Here is a 14821-nt window from a genome sequence, read left to right on the forward strand (position 1 = left end):
GAATCCCGGGAGGATGCAGACGGAGCGGCGTACGCCACCTGTCCTCGCTGTTCTGATCTATTCAGAGGATTCCGGCTGCAAAAGGGGTACCGGCCCCCAACACCTGACCTTGCTACTCCACGTCCTGGTCAGGCAAGCCCGGTAGGCCCTGAGGATCCCATCGGGTATAGGAAGGAATGACGCTGTCACCCATGCCCTTTTTCTGAAAGGAGTTCAGAGGGAGACTCAGCCTATCTACACACACACAGACAGGAAAGGACTCGGTCTGTAGTTTAGGAACACTCTGGTGCGGTTTCTTCATTTAACACTGGACTTCCTTGAAGGTTGTCGGACCCCCGTCCCTGGTGACCGCAGAATTCCACGAGGAGCAGGGAGTCGCCTTCCTACTGCCATCTCTACCGTGAGTAAAGCCTTGGAGGTTCATCCCTATGGCTTCCGGACTCTTTATTCTGCATTACACCGCACTACGCAGCACCAGACCACCTGGACTACTACCCCCTCCATCCTGTCCCTCTGCCCTGAGGCCCTGCTCCGCCTGTGGGGAGTAGCACCATCCGAAGCTGTCACTACATCCCGCCTCAGAGGACTGCTGCAGCGCTGGTGGCCATCACCAGGTACCACAGGTGGCGTAGTCGAACCAGCCACTCAACCCGGATAAGCACATACCATCCTTTTTAATGTGACGGCCCTGGGCACGGAGCGGGTCCGGGCCACGGCTGCACCCCATCTCTCCATCACAGGACCCGACTCTGAGTCCCCCATTTCCCAGGGTAAACAAGGGCTTACAGGAGGCTTTGAGGAATCACAGTTACTTTTTAGCCATAGTGATAAAGTCATATCAGCACCACAATGGCTTGCAGGGTAAAATGTAAGCCACAAAGCTAAGCTAAAAGGACAAACTTTCTCCAACATACAGTGTGGCACATGTAATACAAAACGTACAACATCACATAAACCTGACACAAAATATATTAAAAACAAGGTTAAACTGGAATAAGCCAATATTGGTACATGTAAGTGTGGCACTCGTGTCTGTAGCGCCACAAAATGCCTGCATGTGTAATATAATTTAAATGTATTGCCAGCTATGGTGAGAGTTGTTTTTTCTGCTGGGAAATTGCAGCCACACATTGTATCCGATCCCTTACTGAAGGACTGTGCACTTTTGCCTAAACCAGGAAGTTGTGCATGATCCCTCAGGGGGGAGGAGGTGCTTCTGAAGTGTAGTGTGCTTCAGTGGATCAGTGAAGTGTGAGGGATAAAGAGCATCATGGAGGTCCGTGTGTAGAGAAAAGCAGCGTGCTCTCTGAAAAGGACAAGCTACATGAGGCAGGGTATCAGTCGCTAGAGCACAGAGACTTCCAGAGTCTGTGGAAAAAAGAGAGAATGCTTGGTCTTCATATAACGAGTAGTGAAGTGTTTTGCCCGGGAGCTCAGCAACTGCATGGAATCAGGGACACTGTTGCAAGAAGAAGTAAGTGTTCTGACAGGATTCACGTTGTTTGTTCCCTGGAAGGGATTTCTGATCCAGTAACTGTTCACCTTGGACCCTGGGGATCCAAGGAATCGTTTACCACAGATCTAATAAGCAGCAGGAAGGTTACATACCTCACCGCAGAGAAACTGAACCCTCACCGCACAGGTCCATCCAAAATCCTTTGTGAGAGTTGTGTGGAATCTTCTGGAACTGTTTGCAGAACTTCAGTAAAAGGTACAAACTGGTTATCACCCCGTCTAACGCTGATTATTCTCTGCTGCGCCATTCCTGGCTCTAACTCCACTGGGAGCCAGCCCTGGTTGGGAAGGGTTAATCATCTGGCACTGCGCATCACCACCTAACTCCCAGGAAACTTCATTACTGCCCGGCCATACCAGGCCGAACATCCCAACTGGCGTCACAAACCTTTTTATTATCTTATTATTAACCATACAATAGACAAAGACTGTTGCACGCCCCCGGTCGCGCCTGACCAGCACTCGGACCTCCATGAACCAGTACCATGACCGCAGCAGCTGCATAATTAAGATGGATCATCTTATGAACAGATTAAATGTTTTATGACACTACTAGCTATCCTTTGATTGGTTCTAAAATAAAAATATTTCTGCTGAATTTCATAATACTTTACTCCAGTTTGCTTTGAATTGTATACTTGAGGCTCATTTTGACTTTGCAATCAGGCCCATGGATTCAGGTTAAGGTTACACCCTTGAAAAATGGTATCAGCTTGCATATTCCTGGTCAATGAATCTATAAAAACCAAAGATCCGAACTTGGATATGTAAATTAAAACGTCAATAACTAATTGAAAAAACAAACAAAAAAAAAACAGATGACCGGACAACTAAAGAAAAACAAGCAGACCTTTATTATCCGACACACAATTTGAAGCACCTGGGGCCCAAAGCGTCTATTTATGCATGCTAGCCAACAGTCCCAATTTTGCGAGGAAAGTATTAAGAATTGTACCAAAAAATAGGCATGGTTTAGTGATTTCTCAATGATAATGTTATGCATGTTTATGCTGCATAACTACCTTTGGATAACTGCTACCTGTAACATACCTGGCGGCGTCCTTGCATAGTGGTCCATCTCCCACTGTGCAAGAGCGCGCACTTGATCTCCTGTCCAGAATGTCTCTCTGGCTTCCCTCCATGCTGTCTGTTTGTGTCTGTTTCTGCTGCTTAAGGGCGGCGCCCGATCACTTCCTGCTTTTTGTACCTGCTGTGGGTCACACCCCTTGTGCGTCCTCAGCCTATTGCTGTCTGTCACCTGGTATATAGCTCAGCTGCTCCCATCTATCCCTGCCTGACATAGTGTTTCATTCAGTGTGTGCTTGCACTCTGAAGGTGCCAGGTCCCGTTCTGTGTTCTCTTGTCTGCCTATCCTGGAGGCTGTATTTCCAGGCCTGTCTGAACACGCTCCTAGCCTGTTCCTCCTGCCTTCTAGGGGCCGATTACCTAGACCCGTTCCTGTATCTTGTCTGACCTGTCTGAACACGCTCCTAGCCTGTTCCTCCTGCCTTCTAGGGGCCGATTACCTAGACCTGCTCCTGTATCTTGTCTGTCCTGTCTGAACACGCACCTTGCCTGTTCGTCCTGCCTCTCTGGGGGCCGTATTCCCAGACCCGCTCCTGTATTCCGCTGCAGTGTCGGTCTCCTCCGTACACTCAGTTCCAGTCTGAACTCTCTCCTATCCTTTACCTGTTTTGCCTCTATGTCCGTTCCCTTCCTTTTTCTGCAGAGTCTGAACTCGTACCTAACTCCTGCTTGTTGTCTCTGTACTCCCGTTTGTGAGTTTGTGGTCCACTCGCTACTTCTCTGCTAGTACCCTGTGGGTGTCTGGCTCTGCCTTTCCCTTCCTGTCTGTTCCATGTGAACAGAGCCCTGTCCCCCCTACTCAGCCTAGCCTGCTCTGACTCCTTTGCTCACCGCTCCGGTGGTTCTAGCCTGCTCTGACTCCTTTGCTCACCGCTCCGGTGGTTCTAGCCTGCTCTGACTCCTTTGCTCACCGCTCCGGTGGTTCTAGTCTGCTCTGACTCCTTTGCTTACCGCTCCGGCGGTTCTAGCCTGCCCTGCTTCTGCCCACTGCTCCGGCAGTCCTGTCCTGCCCTGCTTCTGCCCGCTGCTCCCGCAGTCCTGTCCTGCCCTGCTTCTGCCCGCTGCTCCCGCAGTCCTGTCCTGCCCTGCTTCTGCCCGCCGCTCCCGCAGTCCTGTCCTGCCCTGCTTCTGCCCGCCGCTCCGGCAGTCCTGTCCTGCCCTGCTTCTGCCCGCTGCTCCGGCAGTCCTGTCCTGCCCTGCTTCTGCCCGCTGCTCCGGCAGTCCTGTCCTGCCCTGCTTCTGCCCGCTGCTCCGGCAGTCCTGTCCTGCCCTGCTTCTGCCCGCTGCTCCGGCAGTCCTGTCCTGCTTCTGCCCGCTGCTCCGGCAGTCCTGTCCTGCCCTGCTTCTGCCCGCTGCTCCGGCAGTCCTGTCCTGCCCTGCTTCTGCCCGCTGCTCCGGCAGTCCTGTCCTGCCCTGCTTGTGCCCGCTGCTCCGGCAGTCCTGTCCTGCCCTGCTTGTGCTCGCTGCTCCTGCAGCCCCGTCCTGCTCTGTTCTTGCCCACCGCTTCGGGCGTTCCCTCTCTGCTGTGGTTGTCTACCGCATCTGCGGTTCTGTGACCCAGTCTGTACTGGGTCTTAACCTTTCTGTGCTCCAGCCTGTCCTTTCGGCCAGTACCTCCCTGCCTGCATACTCGCCTGTATCCACCCATCTGCATACCTGCCGTGTTTGCTTATATCCACCAGTCTGTGCCAGCCTAACCTGCCTGTTCCTGAGTCCCAGTGTGTACTGGGTCCTATCCCGCCTGTGTTCCTACCTGCTAGTGCCTCCCTGTCTGCACTCTAGCTGTGCTTGCCTGTACCCCTCTACCTGTATTGTTCCTGAGTCCCAGTGTGTACTGGGTCCTATCCCGCCTGTGTTCCTACCTGCTAGTGCCTCCCTGTCTGCACTCTAGCTGCGCTTGCCTTTACCCGCCTGCCTGCATACCAGTCGTGCCTGCCTATACCCTCCAGTCTGTGCGCCAGCCTAACCAGCCTGATCCAGTAATCCCTGTGTGGGTCAACCCCCGTGTCCGGAGTTTGACCTGGAGTAGCACCTGGTCCCTCTGCCCGGTTTCTCCCTGGTGCACTGGCGTCGTATGCCGTCGTGCCATCTTGGTCAGATCGGCCAGATACTTAGTCACGCCCCTCCAGGCACTCTCCGGTTCATGGTCCAGTGGAATCACTACAATCACACGCACACGCCGCTCAGCCCGGGCGTGTGCATAACAGCATGCTCAGGCCATGGTTCCCGTTGAGCCCCACGGCCTTCGCTCTCTGAGAAGTTTTCCAGCGAATACATGCATTAAAATAAATAAATAAATTTTTTTTTTCCTTTAGCTGAGTTCCAGGCGAATTACGCACCCGTCCAGATGGATCTATCTGCTCTCGTTCCCGCGGATCCGCTACGTTATTATGGGGATCCTAGACAAAGTCGTGCATTTGTGGAGCAATGCATGCTACACTTCAAGTTCTACCCTCTATGTTTTCCCACCGATCGGGTTAAGGTGGCATTCATTATGTCTTACCTGGCGGGTGATGCCTTGGAATGGATCAACCCCCTATATGAAACACAGGATCCGATCCTCCTGGACCTAATGGCCTTCCTGGTGGCCTTTCTAATGGTCTTCGATGATCCTAACCCGGAGGCTCCTGCTGAAGCTTCACTTCCCAATATCCCGGAGCAGCCCCAATGGGTAATGTGTGTGGGTAGCGCAATAGTCCTCCAGCCCAATGAGACTACTGCCCACCCAGAATCCTCACAGGGTGACTACGCTTTCCGGAATACTTCTCCCAACCTCAAGAGGCAGTCCAGACGTGCTAGACGTAGAGGCAAGCCGTCACGCCAGGGTCTGTCCTCCCTGAGACCTCCTGACCCCAACCTTGAAGTCCCTACTGAAGCTTCATCTCCCTGTATCCCGGAGAAGCCCCAACGGGTAATGTGCGTGGGTAGTGCACCAGTTCTCCTGCCCGAAGAGACTTCTGCCCATCCAGACTCCACACAGGAGAACTTCCTGCACCCGGCATCAGATGCTTCACCCACTTTAACCGGTGTGCATGTCCAAGGATGCTCCAAAGCTGTGGTTACCTCAGAGTCTGTGCACCTCTACTACCTGGCGGAGGACCCCCTGTTGCCTCCTGAATCCTCCGGGATACCACTCGATGACAAATGGAGAGAGAATTCTCTACACCCGGTACCCGATACTTTGTCCGCTTCGTCCTGTGAGCCTGACAATGGGTACCCCAAAGTGGTAGTTACCCCCGAGTCTCTACACCCCTCCGACCAGGCGGAGGACCTCCAGTTGTCTCCTGAACCCTTCGGGGTGCTACCTGGTAGCGAAAGGACAGAGACTCTCCTATACTCTGTACCTGATACCTCGCTCGCTTCGTCCAGTGAGTCCAACCTAGTGTACTCCGAAGCAGAGGTTACTCCCGAGTCTCTACACCCCTCCGACCAGGCGGAGGACCTCCAGTTGTCTCCTGAACCCTTCGGGGTGCTACCTGGTAGCGAAAGGACAGAGACTCTCCTATACTCTGTACCTGATACCTCGCTCGCTTCGTCCAGTGAGTCCAACCTAGTGTACTCTGAAGCAGTGGTTACTCCCGAGTCTCTACACTCCTCTGACCAGGCGGAGGACCTCCAGTTGTCTCCAGAACCCTTCGGGGTGCCACCTGGTGGTAAATGGACAGAGACTTTCCTATATCCTGGATCTGATACCTCGCTTGCTTCGTCCAGTGAGTCCGACCTAGTGTACTCTGAAGCAGAGGTTACCCGTGAGTCTCTACACCCCTCTGACCAGGCGGAGGACCGCCAGTTGTCTCCAGAACCCTTCGGGGTGCCACCTGGTGGAGAATGGACAGAGACTTTCCTATACTCGGTACCCGATACCTCGCCTGCTTCGTCCAGTGAGTCCGACCTAGTGTACTCTGAAGCAGATGTTTTCTCTGAGCCTCTGCACTCTTCTGACCCGGCGGAGGACCTCCAGTTGTTTCCTGAATCCTCCGGGGTACCACCAGAAAACAAAGAGACAGTGACTTTTCCTCATTATGTACCTGATAACCCGTCTATTTCTTCCTGTGAGCTTGACAAGATGTACCTCGAAGCAGAGATTACCCCCAAGTCTCTGTCCCCCTCCAACCCGGTGGAGGACTTCCAGTTGTCTCCTGTACCCTCTGGGGTGCCACCTGAAAATATGTGGAGAGAGACTTCCTTGTGTGCTGTTCCTGGTACTCCACCCGTTTCGTCTGTTGCTAAGGGTGGCTGGATGGGAGGTAGCATCCTAGCTACCCAGAGGAGACCAGTTTTTCCGGTGGACAGGGGAAGTGATCTCTTCGAAGTGAAGAATTGGCCCTCGAATTCCCTGCGGAAGATTCTGGCAGGCCTGAAGAAGAGGGGGCGTAAGGGGGGGGGTACTGTAACATACCTGGCGGCGTCCTTGCATAGTGGTCCATCTCCCACTGTGCAAGAGCGCGCACTTGATCTCCTGTCCAGAATGTCTCTCTGGCTTCCCTCCATGCTGTCTGTTTGTGTCTGTTTCTGCTGCTTAAGGGCGGCGCCCGATCACTTCCTGCTTTTTGTACCTGCTGTGGGTCACACCCCTTGTGCGTCCTCAGCCTATTGCTGTCTGTCACCTGGTATATAGCTCAGCTGCTCCCATCTATCCCTGCCTGACATAGTGTTTCATTCAGTGTGTGCTTGCACTCTGAAGGTGCCAGGTCCCGTTCTGTGTTCTCTTGTCTGCCTATCCTGGAGGCTGTATTTCCAGGCCTGTCTGAACACGCTCCTAGCCTGTTCCTCCTGCCTTCTAGGGGCCGATTACCTAGACCCGTTCCTGTATCTTGTCTGACCTGTCTGAACACGCTCCTAGCCTGTTCCTCCTGCCTTCTAGGGGCCGATTACCTAGACCTGCTCCTGTATCTTGTCTGTCCTGTCTGAACACGCACCTTGCCTGTTCGTCCTGCCTCTCTGGGGGCCGTATTCCCAGACCCGCTCCTGTATTCCGCTGCAGTGTCGGTCTCCTCCGTACACTCAGTTCCAGTCTGAACTCTCTCCTATCCTTTACCTGTTTTGCCTCTATGTCCGTTCCCTTCCTTTTTCTGCAGAGTCTGAACTCGTACCTAACTCCTGCTTGTTGTCTCTGTACTCCCGTTTGTGAGTTTGTGGTCCACTCGCTACTTCTCTGCTAGTACCCTGTGGGTGTCTGGCTCTGCCTTTCCCTTCCTGTCTGTTCCATGTGAACAGAGCCCTGTCCCCCCTACTCAGCCTAGCCTGCTCTGACTCCTTTGTTCACCGCTCCGGTGGTTCTAGCCTGCTCTGACTCCTTTGCTCACCGCTCCGGTGGTTCTAGCCTGCTCTGACTCCTTTGCTCACCGCTCCGGCGGTTCTAGTCTGCTCTGACTCCTTTGCTTACCGCTCCGGCGGTTCTAGCCTGCCCTGCTTCTGCCCACTGCTCCGGCAGTCCTGTCCTGCCCTGCTTCTGCCCGCTGCTCCCGCAGTCCTGTCCTGCCCTGCTTCTGCCCGCCGCTCCGGCAGTCCTGTCCTGCCCTGCTTCTGCCCGCCGCTCCGGCAGTCCTGTCCTGCCCTGCTTCTGCCCGCTGCTCCGGCAGTCCTGTCCTGCCCTGCTTCTGCCCGCTGCTCCGGCAGTCCTGTCCTGCCCTGCTTCTGCCCGCTGCTCCGGCAGTCCTGTCCTGCCCTGCTTCTGCCCGCTGCTCCGGCAGTCCTGTCCTGCTTCTGCCCGCTGCTCCGGCAGTCCTGTCCTGCCCTGCTTCTGCCCGCTGCTCCGGCAGTCCTGTCCTGCCCTGCTTCTGCCCGCTGCTCCGGCAGTCCTGTCCTGCCCTGCTTGTGCCCGCTGCTCCGGCAGTCCTGTCCTGCCCTGCTTGTGCTCGCTGCTCCTGCAGCCCCGTCCTGCTCTGTTCTTGCCCACCGCTTCGGGCGTTCCCTCTCTGCTGTGGTTGTCTACCGCATCTGCGGTTCTGTGACCCAGTCTGTACTGGGTCTTAACCTTTCTGTGCTCCAGCCCGTCCTTTCGGCCAGTACCTCCCTGCCTGCATACTCGCCTGTATCCACCCATCTGCATACCTGCCGTGTTTGCTTATATCCACCAGTCTGTGCCAGCCTAACCTGCCTGTTCCTGAGTCCCAGTGTGTACTGGGTCCTATCCCGCCTGTGTTCCTACCTGCTAGTGCCTCCCTGTCTGCACTCTAGCTGTGCTTGCCTGTACCCCTCTACCTGTATTGTTCCTGAGTCCCAGTGTGTACTGGGTCCTATCCCGCCTGTGTTCCTACCTGCTAGTGCCTCCCTGTCTGCACTCTAGCTGCGCTTGCCTTTACCCGCCTGCCTGCATACCAGTCGTGCCTGCCTATACCCTCCAGTCTGTGCGCCAGCCTAACCAGCCTGATCCAGTAATCCCTGTGTGGGTCAACCCCCGTGTCCGGAGTTTGACCTGGAGTAGCACCTGGTCCCTCTGCCCGGTTTCTCCCTGGTGCACTGGCGTCGTATGCCGTCGTGCCATCTTGGTCAGATCGGCCAGATACTTAGTCACGCCCCTCCAGGCACTCTCCGGTTCATGGTCCAGTGGAATCACTACAATCACACGCACACGCCGCTCAGCCCGGGCGTGTGCATAACACTACCTATGCACCGCTATAGCAGCCTCCAAGATTAATCTGCATACATTTTCCCATTAACTCTTACCAAGACATTATACTGGCACCAATTTTAACTCATAAATTAAATATATTCAGGACAAAAGCCTCAAACTGACATTGTTTTAGGACAGAATCCTTGGGAATACAGTGCCACTAAGAGCACAATGCTCAGAGGTCTTGGAACAGGAATTAGTCTCTGTATGCCTGCGGACAATCTGCAAAAAAATACAGAATAAAGAATTTTCTTGTTTCAAAGTTGTTCTTTATTTTATACAGGACTAAAAAGAATTAGGAGAAAGAATAAAATTTGGACCTCCAACTGCATAAATAGCTCTCAGGCTGCATAATACAAAGACCCTTTTTTGGCCAATTAAAAACCACCATACATATACGAGGCTTATAGAAGAAGCAACTGAGACTTCCCTTAACTTCGAAAACCCTTTGAAAGGGATCAGGTGAAGTAGTCAACAGTTCAGTTTACTTAAGATCGTTAGAATTTTCAACAAATGCTGTAAATACTATGTTCCATTAAATCCTTCTTCTCTGGTAGATGATTTGCTGTACACATGAATGACTTTTCTATAGCAACTAAAGACAAAAAATACAGTTTGGAGCTATCCAATAAATCTAATAATCTGGTTTCCAGCGGAGAATATTTAAATAGCATTATAAATAGGACGTTTTATCTACATTTCTTTGGATGTCAGATTATCTTCTCTATCATTAGCTATCATTTAAAGGGGTTGTCCGGTCGAAATCGATAAGTCTGTGTGAATGCAGACTTATGAATCCCCCCAGCACACGCACTGTGCACTACAGGGATTCGCCAGTTTCTGAGCCAGGACTGGAGGGTATGTATGAGTTATGCATACTCCTGGCCAGAACTTGTCCATGTGGGCGTGGCCTATACACTTGTATTGAGCGTGGCCGCGCCCCGACTAGTGACGCGGCCGTCCAGTGGGCGTGGTCGACTAGAGGGCGCAGCCTCTGGACGAACTCCAGCAGGGAGTATGTATAACTTATTAACTTATACATACCCTGCTGTCCCGGCTCAGAAACCGGCAAATCCTCGTAGTGCCTGCGCTGGGGGGATTCAAAAGTCTGCAATCACACAGAGTGACTGCAGACTTACCGGTTTGCACTGCACAACCCCTTTAATAACTCACCACCTGTTAGGTCTGATTAAATAAATTGTACTATATATGGTAAAAACATAAAAAGGAACACATTTGTGCAAAAACTAAAAATAGTATCTTATGAAATCAAATGCTGCCCATTTACTGGAATAACCAAGTAGATTTAGTGTGAAAGCAAGGGGGAGAGGGAAAATTATGGTGAAATTCTCTTGGGTGGCTTGATGCAGACTATGGAGACATCTAGTATATTAATGTCAAACTACAGGCAGACACTTAAAAGTATTGCTATCGTAAGATCATGCTCTGAATTCAATAACTATGAGCTTTTAAGGGCTCGTTCACAAATACCAGCAAATACTCAAGCACCCTCGGGGAAATTCACAGAGGTATATCTGCACTAGATCTTGCTGATGATTTTCCTTTGGACTTCAGTATCAGTACATCCCAGCCTCATGTGATGAGGTCTTGTCCCATGTGGTAGGTCAGGACGTACGGCGGTGTGGAAACACTGTTGGTAGCAGAGAAAGTGACCTTAGAGGAGATCATCATGTTTTTTTTTCATTGTTTAACTTTTTTTATCCTGAAGTAGTGGATATTGCTGTGACCCACTGGTAAATAAAGCACCAAAAGAATGAACATTCTATGGATGAAAAAATCTGCACGGCAGGTTAGTACCAGCAGAATATTAAAATCTCATCCACTTTGGCGTTACTGAACGCTGTGGACTGTTCTACTTGAAATCCAGGTGGAGAATCTGCAACAACTGGTGTACTTACCCTACATCTGTACATCTCTACATCTAACTGTAGTTTAGACCTCAGCATTAGTTTTGTGTATTTTTGCTGTTCGTTTTCACTCAGGAAAGAAAAGGAAAATATGAAACCCTTTAAAATGTAATTTTGTAAAGTCCAAAATATTCTACTGATGAATTGGTAATTCATAGAAGTAATAATAATATCACAGTAAGCCTGGCGTTTATATATCGTGACAAAGTCACTGGCAAAGTACTGGAGTGGAGATATGTATCACTGAGGTTGTTAGCTTCAGTGATATGAAACTAGAAAAATGCTCCAGCACACTAAGTGCTGAAAGGGGTTAATTGGCCATGTTTAGGGCTAGGTTGATTGAACATCTGTAGCGTGGGTGGGAAGATGTTCAACATATCTCCACCCCAGGGTGGAGTCCAGAGGATAAATACATAGCCGCCTGGCTGACTCATTGTTGGGTGTGTCTGGAGATGAGAGTTCCAGAGTTGGATGTTTGTGTTAAGGAAAGCTGATCCTTTATATGTTGGTTCCTGAGCGAGTGGACCCCCGCAGCAACACAGACTGTGCAATATGTTATGTTTTGTTTTCTCATTAGGCCAGAAAGGCCATGCTTATTTTGCTAACCATGCACTGGTTTATGCAGTATCTTTAATAAACCAATGCAAGATTTAAAAATACAGCGTTCCTGTGTCTACCTCTATGTGCAGCTGAGTGAGCCGATCTACCACAATACATAGTGGTGCTGTGTATACATAGACCGTGTATTGCAACACATCAAGTCTATATGGGTTGGTATTACAGAGGGACTGTATGAGCAGCTGTATAGAATCTTATATTAGGTGCAGTAATCCTAATAGGATTAAAAATAGCTAATGAATAATACATTTGAAAATGATGAACGTCATTTACAAAAAAGTGTAAAGTGGCTATAGAGTGACTGATGTTGAGTACACCTTCCGGGTAACACCTCCTCATAATGACACCATGGTGATATAATGCCTGCACTTAGCATATAGTACCCTATACAAGCACCAGCTGAGACAGCATTCCCCTAGGTGTACCGTTCACAACATCTGGCCTGAGCACTGGTTGCAACAGATAAAGTAATGGCAATTACGCTAAGTGTTCTTGACTGGAATCCTCTGGAGTCAATAAAAGGAAGCAAAATGGATGAGAAAGTCTGAATGCCACAATTAGGCCAGACTATGTGAAGATCTTTAGTTCATGATTGTGGATATCACTGGCCATTGTGTTATTTATTACATAAATTAGCAAGCACCACAGTACCATTCTGTAGGACAGTCTACATTTTCTAGAGAACAGTTCATACCAATTACATCTGCACTTACTACTTACACTTATAATACAGTGACATACTGTATATAGTAAGAGATTAAACATTGCAGATGTCTTGCATGACACTGTGCACAAACTTATTTCACAAAATCCTACAGAGGATAGACAGATCAAAGTTACAAAGAAAACCACGCAAGAGTCTAGGTATTTAGGCATGTTTCGCCTCTGAATGAGGGACCAACAGGTTCACCAGGGTTGCAAACTGACTTTTTCTTTTTTTCCTGTACAACTCTGAGGTTGTGGATTGGCTGCAGCAGTCATGAGGGTTTCAGACCACAAAGTGTAAATTTGTAGTCCACAAGGCGGTGAAAGAGCTTGTCTCGACATTATAAATGGTTAAAATTGCATAGTGCTTGTAAAAGATGCTTTGAAATTTACTAGTTACTAATAATTCTTTCAAGAACAGAGGAATTATTAATTCAATAATTTACTGGTTAGCAAAGTGTTTACTACTTGCATAGGTTATCGACCATCTCTGCAATCTTTCCGCAGTGGCAGGTCTCCTAGGCAAGAAGTGAAGTGTTTACAAGCTGTTTGCTGTAGAGCTTGTAAACGCTGATCAGAAGCTGGCTACTGCAGCAACAGTGACGCTGCTCTCTTCCAAACCTGCAGATGCAAAGCTGCCTCTACTTGCAGAATAGGAGAGCGCACAAATTGTGCTAGCAGTGCAACCATGCTGCGGGTCTGAACTGTTAATCAGTCAGGAGCACACTACTCCCAGCAAGTAGAAGGCTGCGATGCAGGGGAGCTGCGTGCTCCTGACAAAACCCTTTTAAATGGTTCCAATCTGTTAAATACTTTTATACTATATTACGTACGAGATAATTTATTTTTTTATTTTATAGAAATGTGAAAACACATTGTAAATATAGTGTTCTCTAGAACAAAATTTATGATTTTGGCAGTGTAACGGGAAGCAATTGACAAGCTCGTTTAAAGACCCACATGCCTAAAAGTTTAGCTGAACAGTAATGGAGTAAGTTCTTTTAATTAATAATAGCTTTAGATGTGATGGAGATTTAAATATATACACGTAACTAATATATTTGTATTAACAAAATTGTCTGGATCTCCAGATATCAGAGACAGTCTCAGGTACTGGCAGCTTCACAAGGGAAAATTTCTTGCGTTGGCATGTTACCAGTACTGCGTGAAGGAGGCTGGCTGACTGGCTCATTTCAATGGCAGAGCCAGCCCTCTTCTCTGTCATGCCCGATTCATAGACAGAGAACAGGACTTGCTTAGATATAAATTTGAGTCCTTTAACCAGCTAAGCCAAAAGTAGAGCTGCTGGGACTTGGGACTGACTCTGACTTCTTGATGGAAGTACATTTAAAGATCACGTTTAAAGACAAAATAATGCCTGCTCTGTCAAGTATATCCTGGAAATACAAGTCAGAGGTCAATATTGATTCCATATAACTGAGTAAAATACCAGTGAGGTTACATTACAATGTTTCCCTACTAGTGATGAGCGAGCATGCTCGTTACTTGAGATTTACGAGGATGCTCAGGTGTTTTCCGACTATCTTCAGCGTGCTCGGGTGTTATGTTTTAGTCACTCCGTGCTCATGATTTGCGACTGTTTGACAGCTGTTTCTTAGGCATTCCTCACATGTATTAGAACATGTATTAGAACACACTCGCTCATCACTATTTCCTACATAAATGACCCAAGGTCCACTGAATATTTCAGTGACTTGTGTCCATTCATCGTATACGTGAACCTGTCAGGATAAAAGAAGTTCTAGAACAAATGTCAGAAAATGTATTAATTTATAACTTACTGGGGCTGATGGATTTTTCACGATGATGCTGGGAGTTGTAGCACGTAAAGCTCCGCTCACACCATGGTAGTACTTAAAACAGATCTTAGTTTCCGCTGAAAATAAGAAAAGATTGAATCAATTATTAAAAATGAGAATCATACAAAGTAAATGTTTTATATGAACAGCCAGCAAACTGTTATACACGTTAATCATAGTAAATGTGGTAGGTCATCATACAAACAATCCGGTTCAATCCCAGTGTCCACAGTTTTAAGTGTATCCTAAAAACATATCTGTTTAGGCAGGATTACATATCACCTCTCTAATCTGAGTGCTCTCAGTTCTCCCTTCAAAGGGCTCATCACATGCAAATGTCCGTGTCAGGCTCCGAGTCGGAGACCGGCGGCCTGTCCGTGCATTGCGGTTCAAGATTGGCCCGATTTACATTTCCCTCAGAATCTGATCCTAAGGGCGCATTCACATATCTGTGTGACTGATGGTGTGCTGCCCAATTTTTTATCAGACAGCACACAGACCCACTAAGTACTGTAATGCACACGCCCGGGCTG

The 14821-nt window shown here is 49.2% G+C and overlaps 1 protein-coding gene across 3 annotated transcripts in view; it reads right to left on the minus strand.

Moving 5' to 3' along the window:
- Positions 1–14821, minus strand: part of HECW1 (HECT, C2 and WW domain containing E3 ubiquitin protein ligase 1) — a 499703-nt gene that overhangs the window by 253069 nt on the left and 231813 nt on the right. For all 3 annotated transcript variants that reach the window (XM_073678211.1, XM_073678212.1, XM_073678213.1), the window contains one exon: positions 14271–14365. In XM_073678211.1, coding sequence (XP_073534312.1) covers positions 14271–14365 — 95 coding nt within the window. The remainder of the gene's footprint in view (positions 1–14270; positions 14366–14821) is intronic.

Source organism: Phyllobates terribilis, unplaced genomic scaffold, assembly GCF_046119375.1.
Source record: "Phyllobates terribilis strain yellow unplaced genomic scaffold, ASM4611937v1 Scaffold_4__5_contigs__length_816908805, whole genome shotgun sequence".
Classification (NCBI taxonomy): Eukaryota; Metazoa; Chordata; class Amphibia; order Anura; family Dendrobatidae; genus Phyllobates; species Phyllobates terribilis.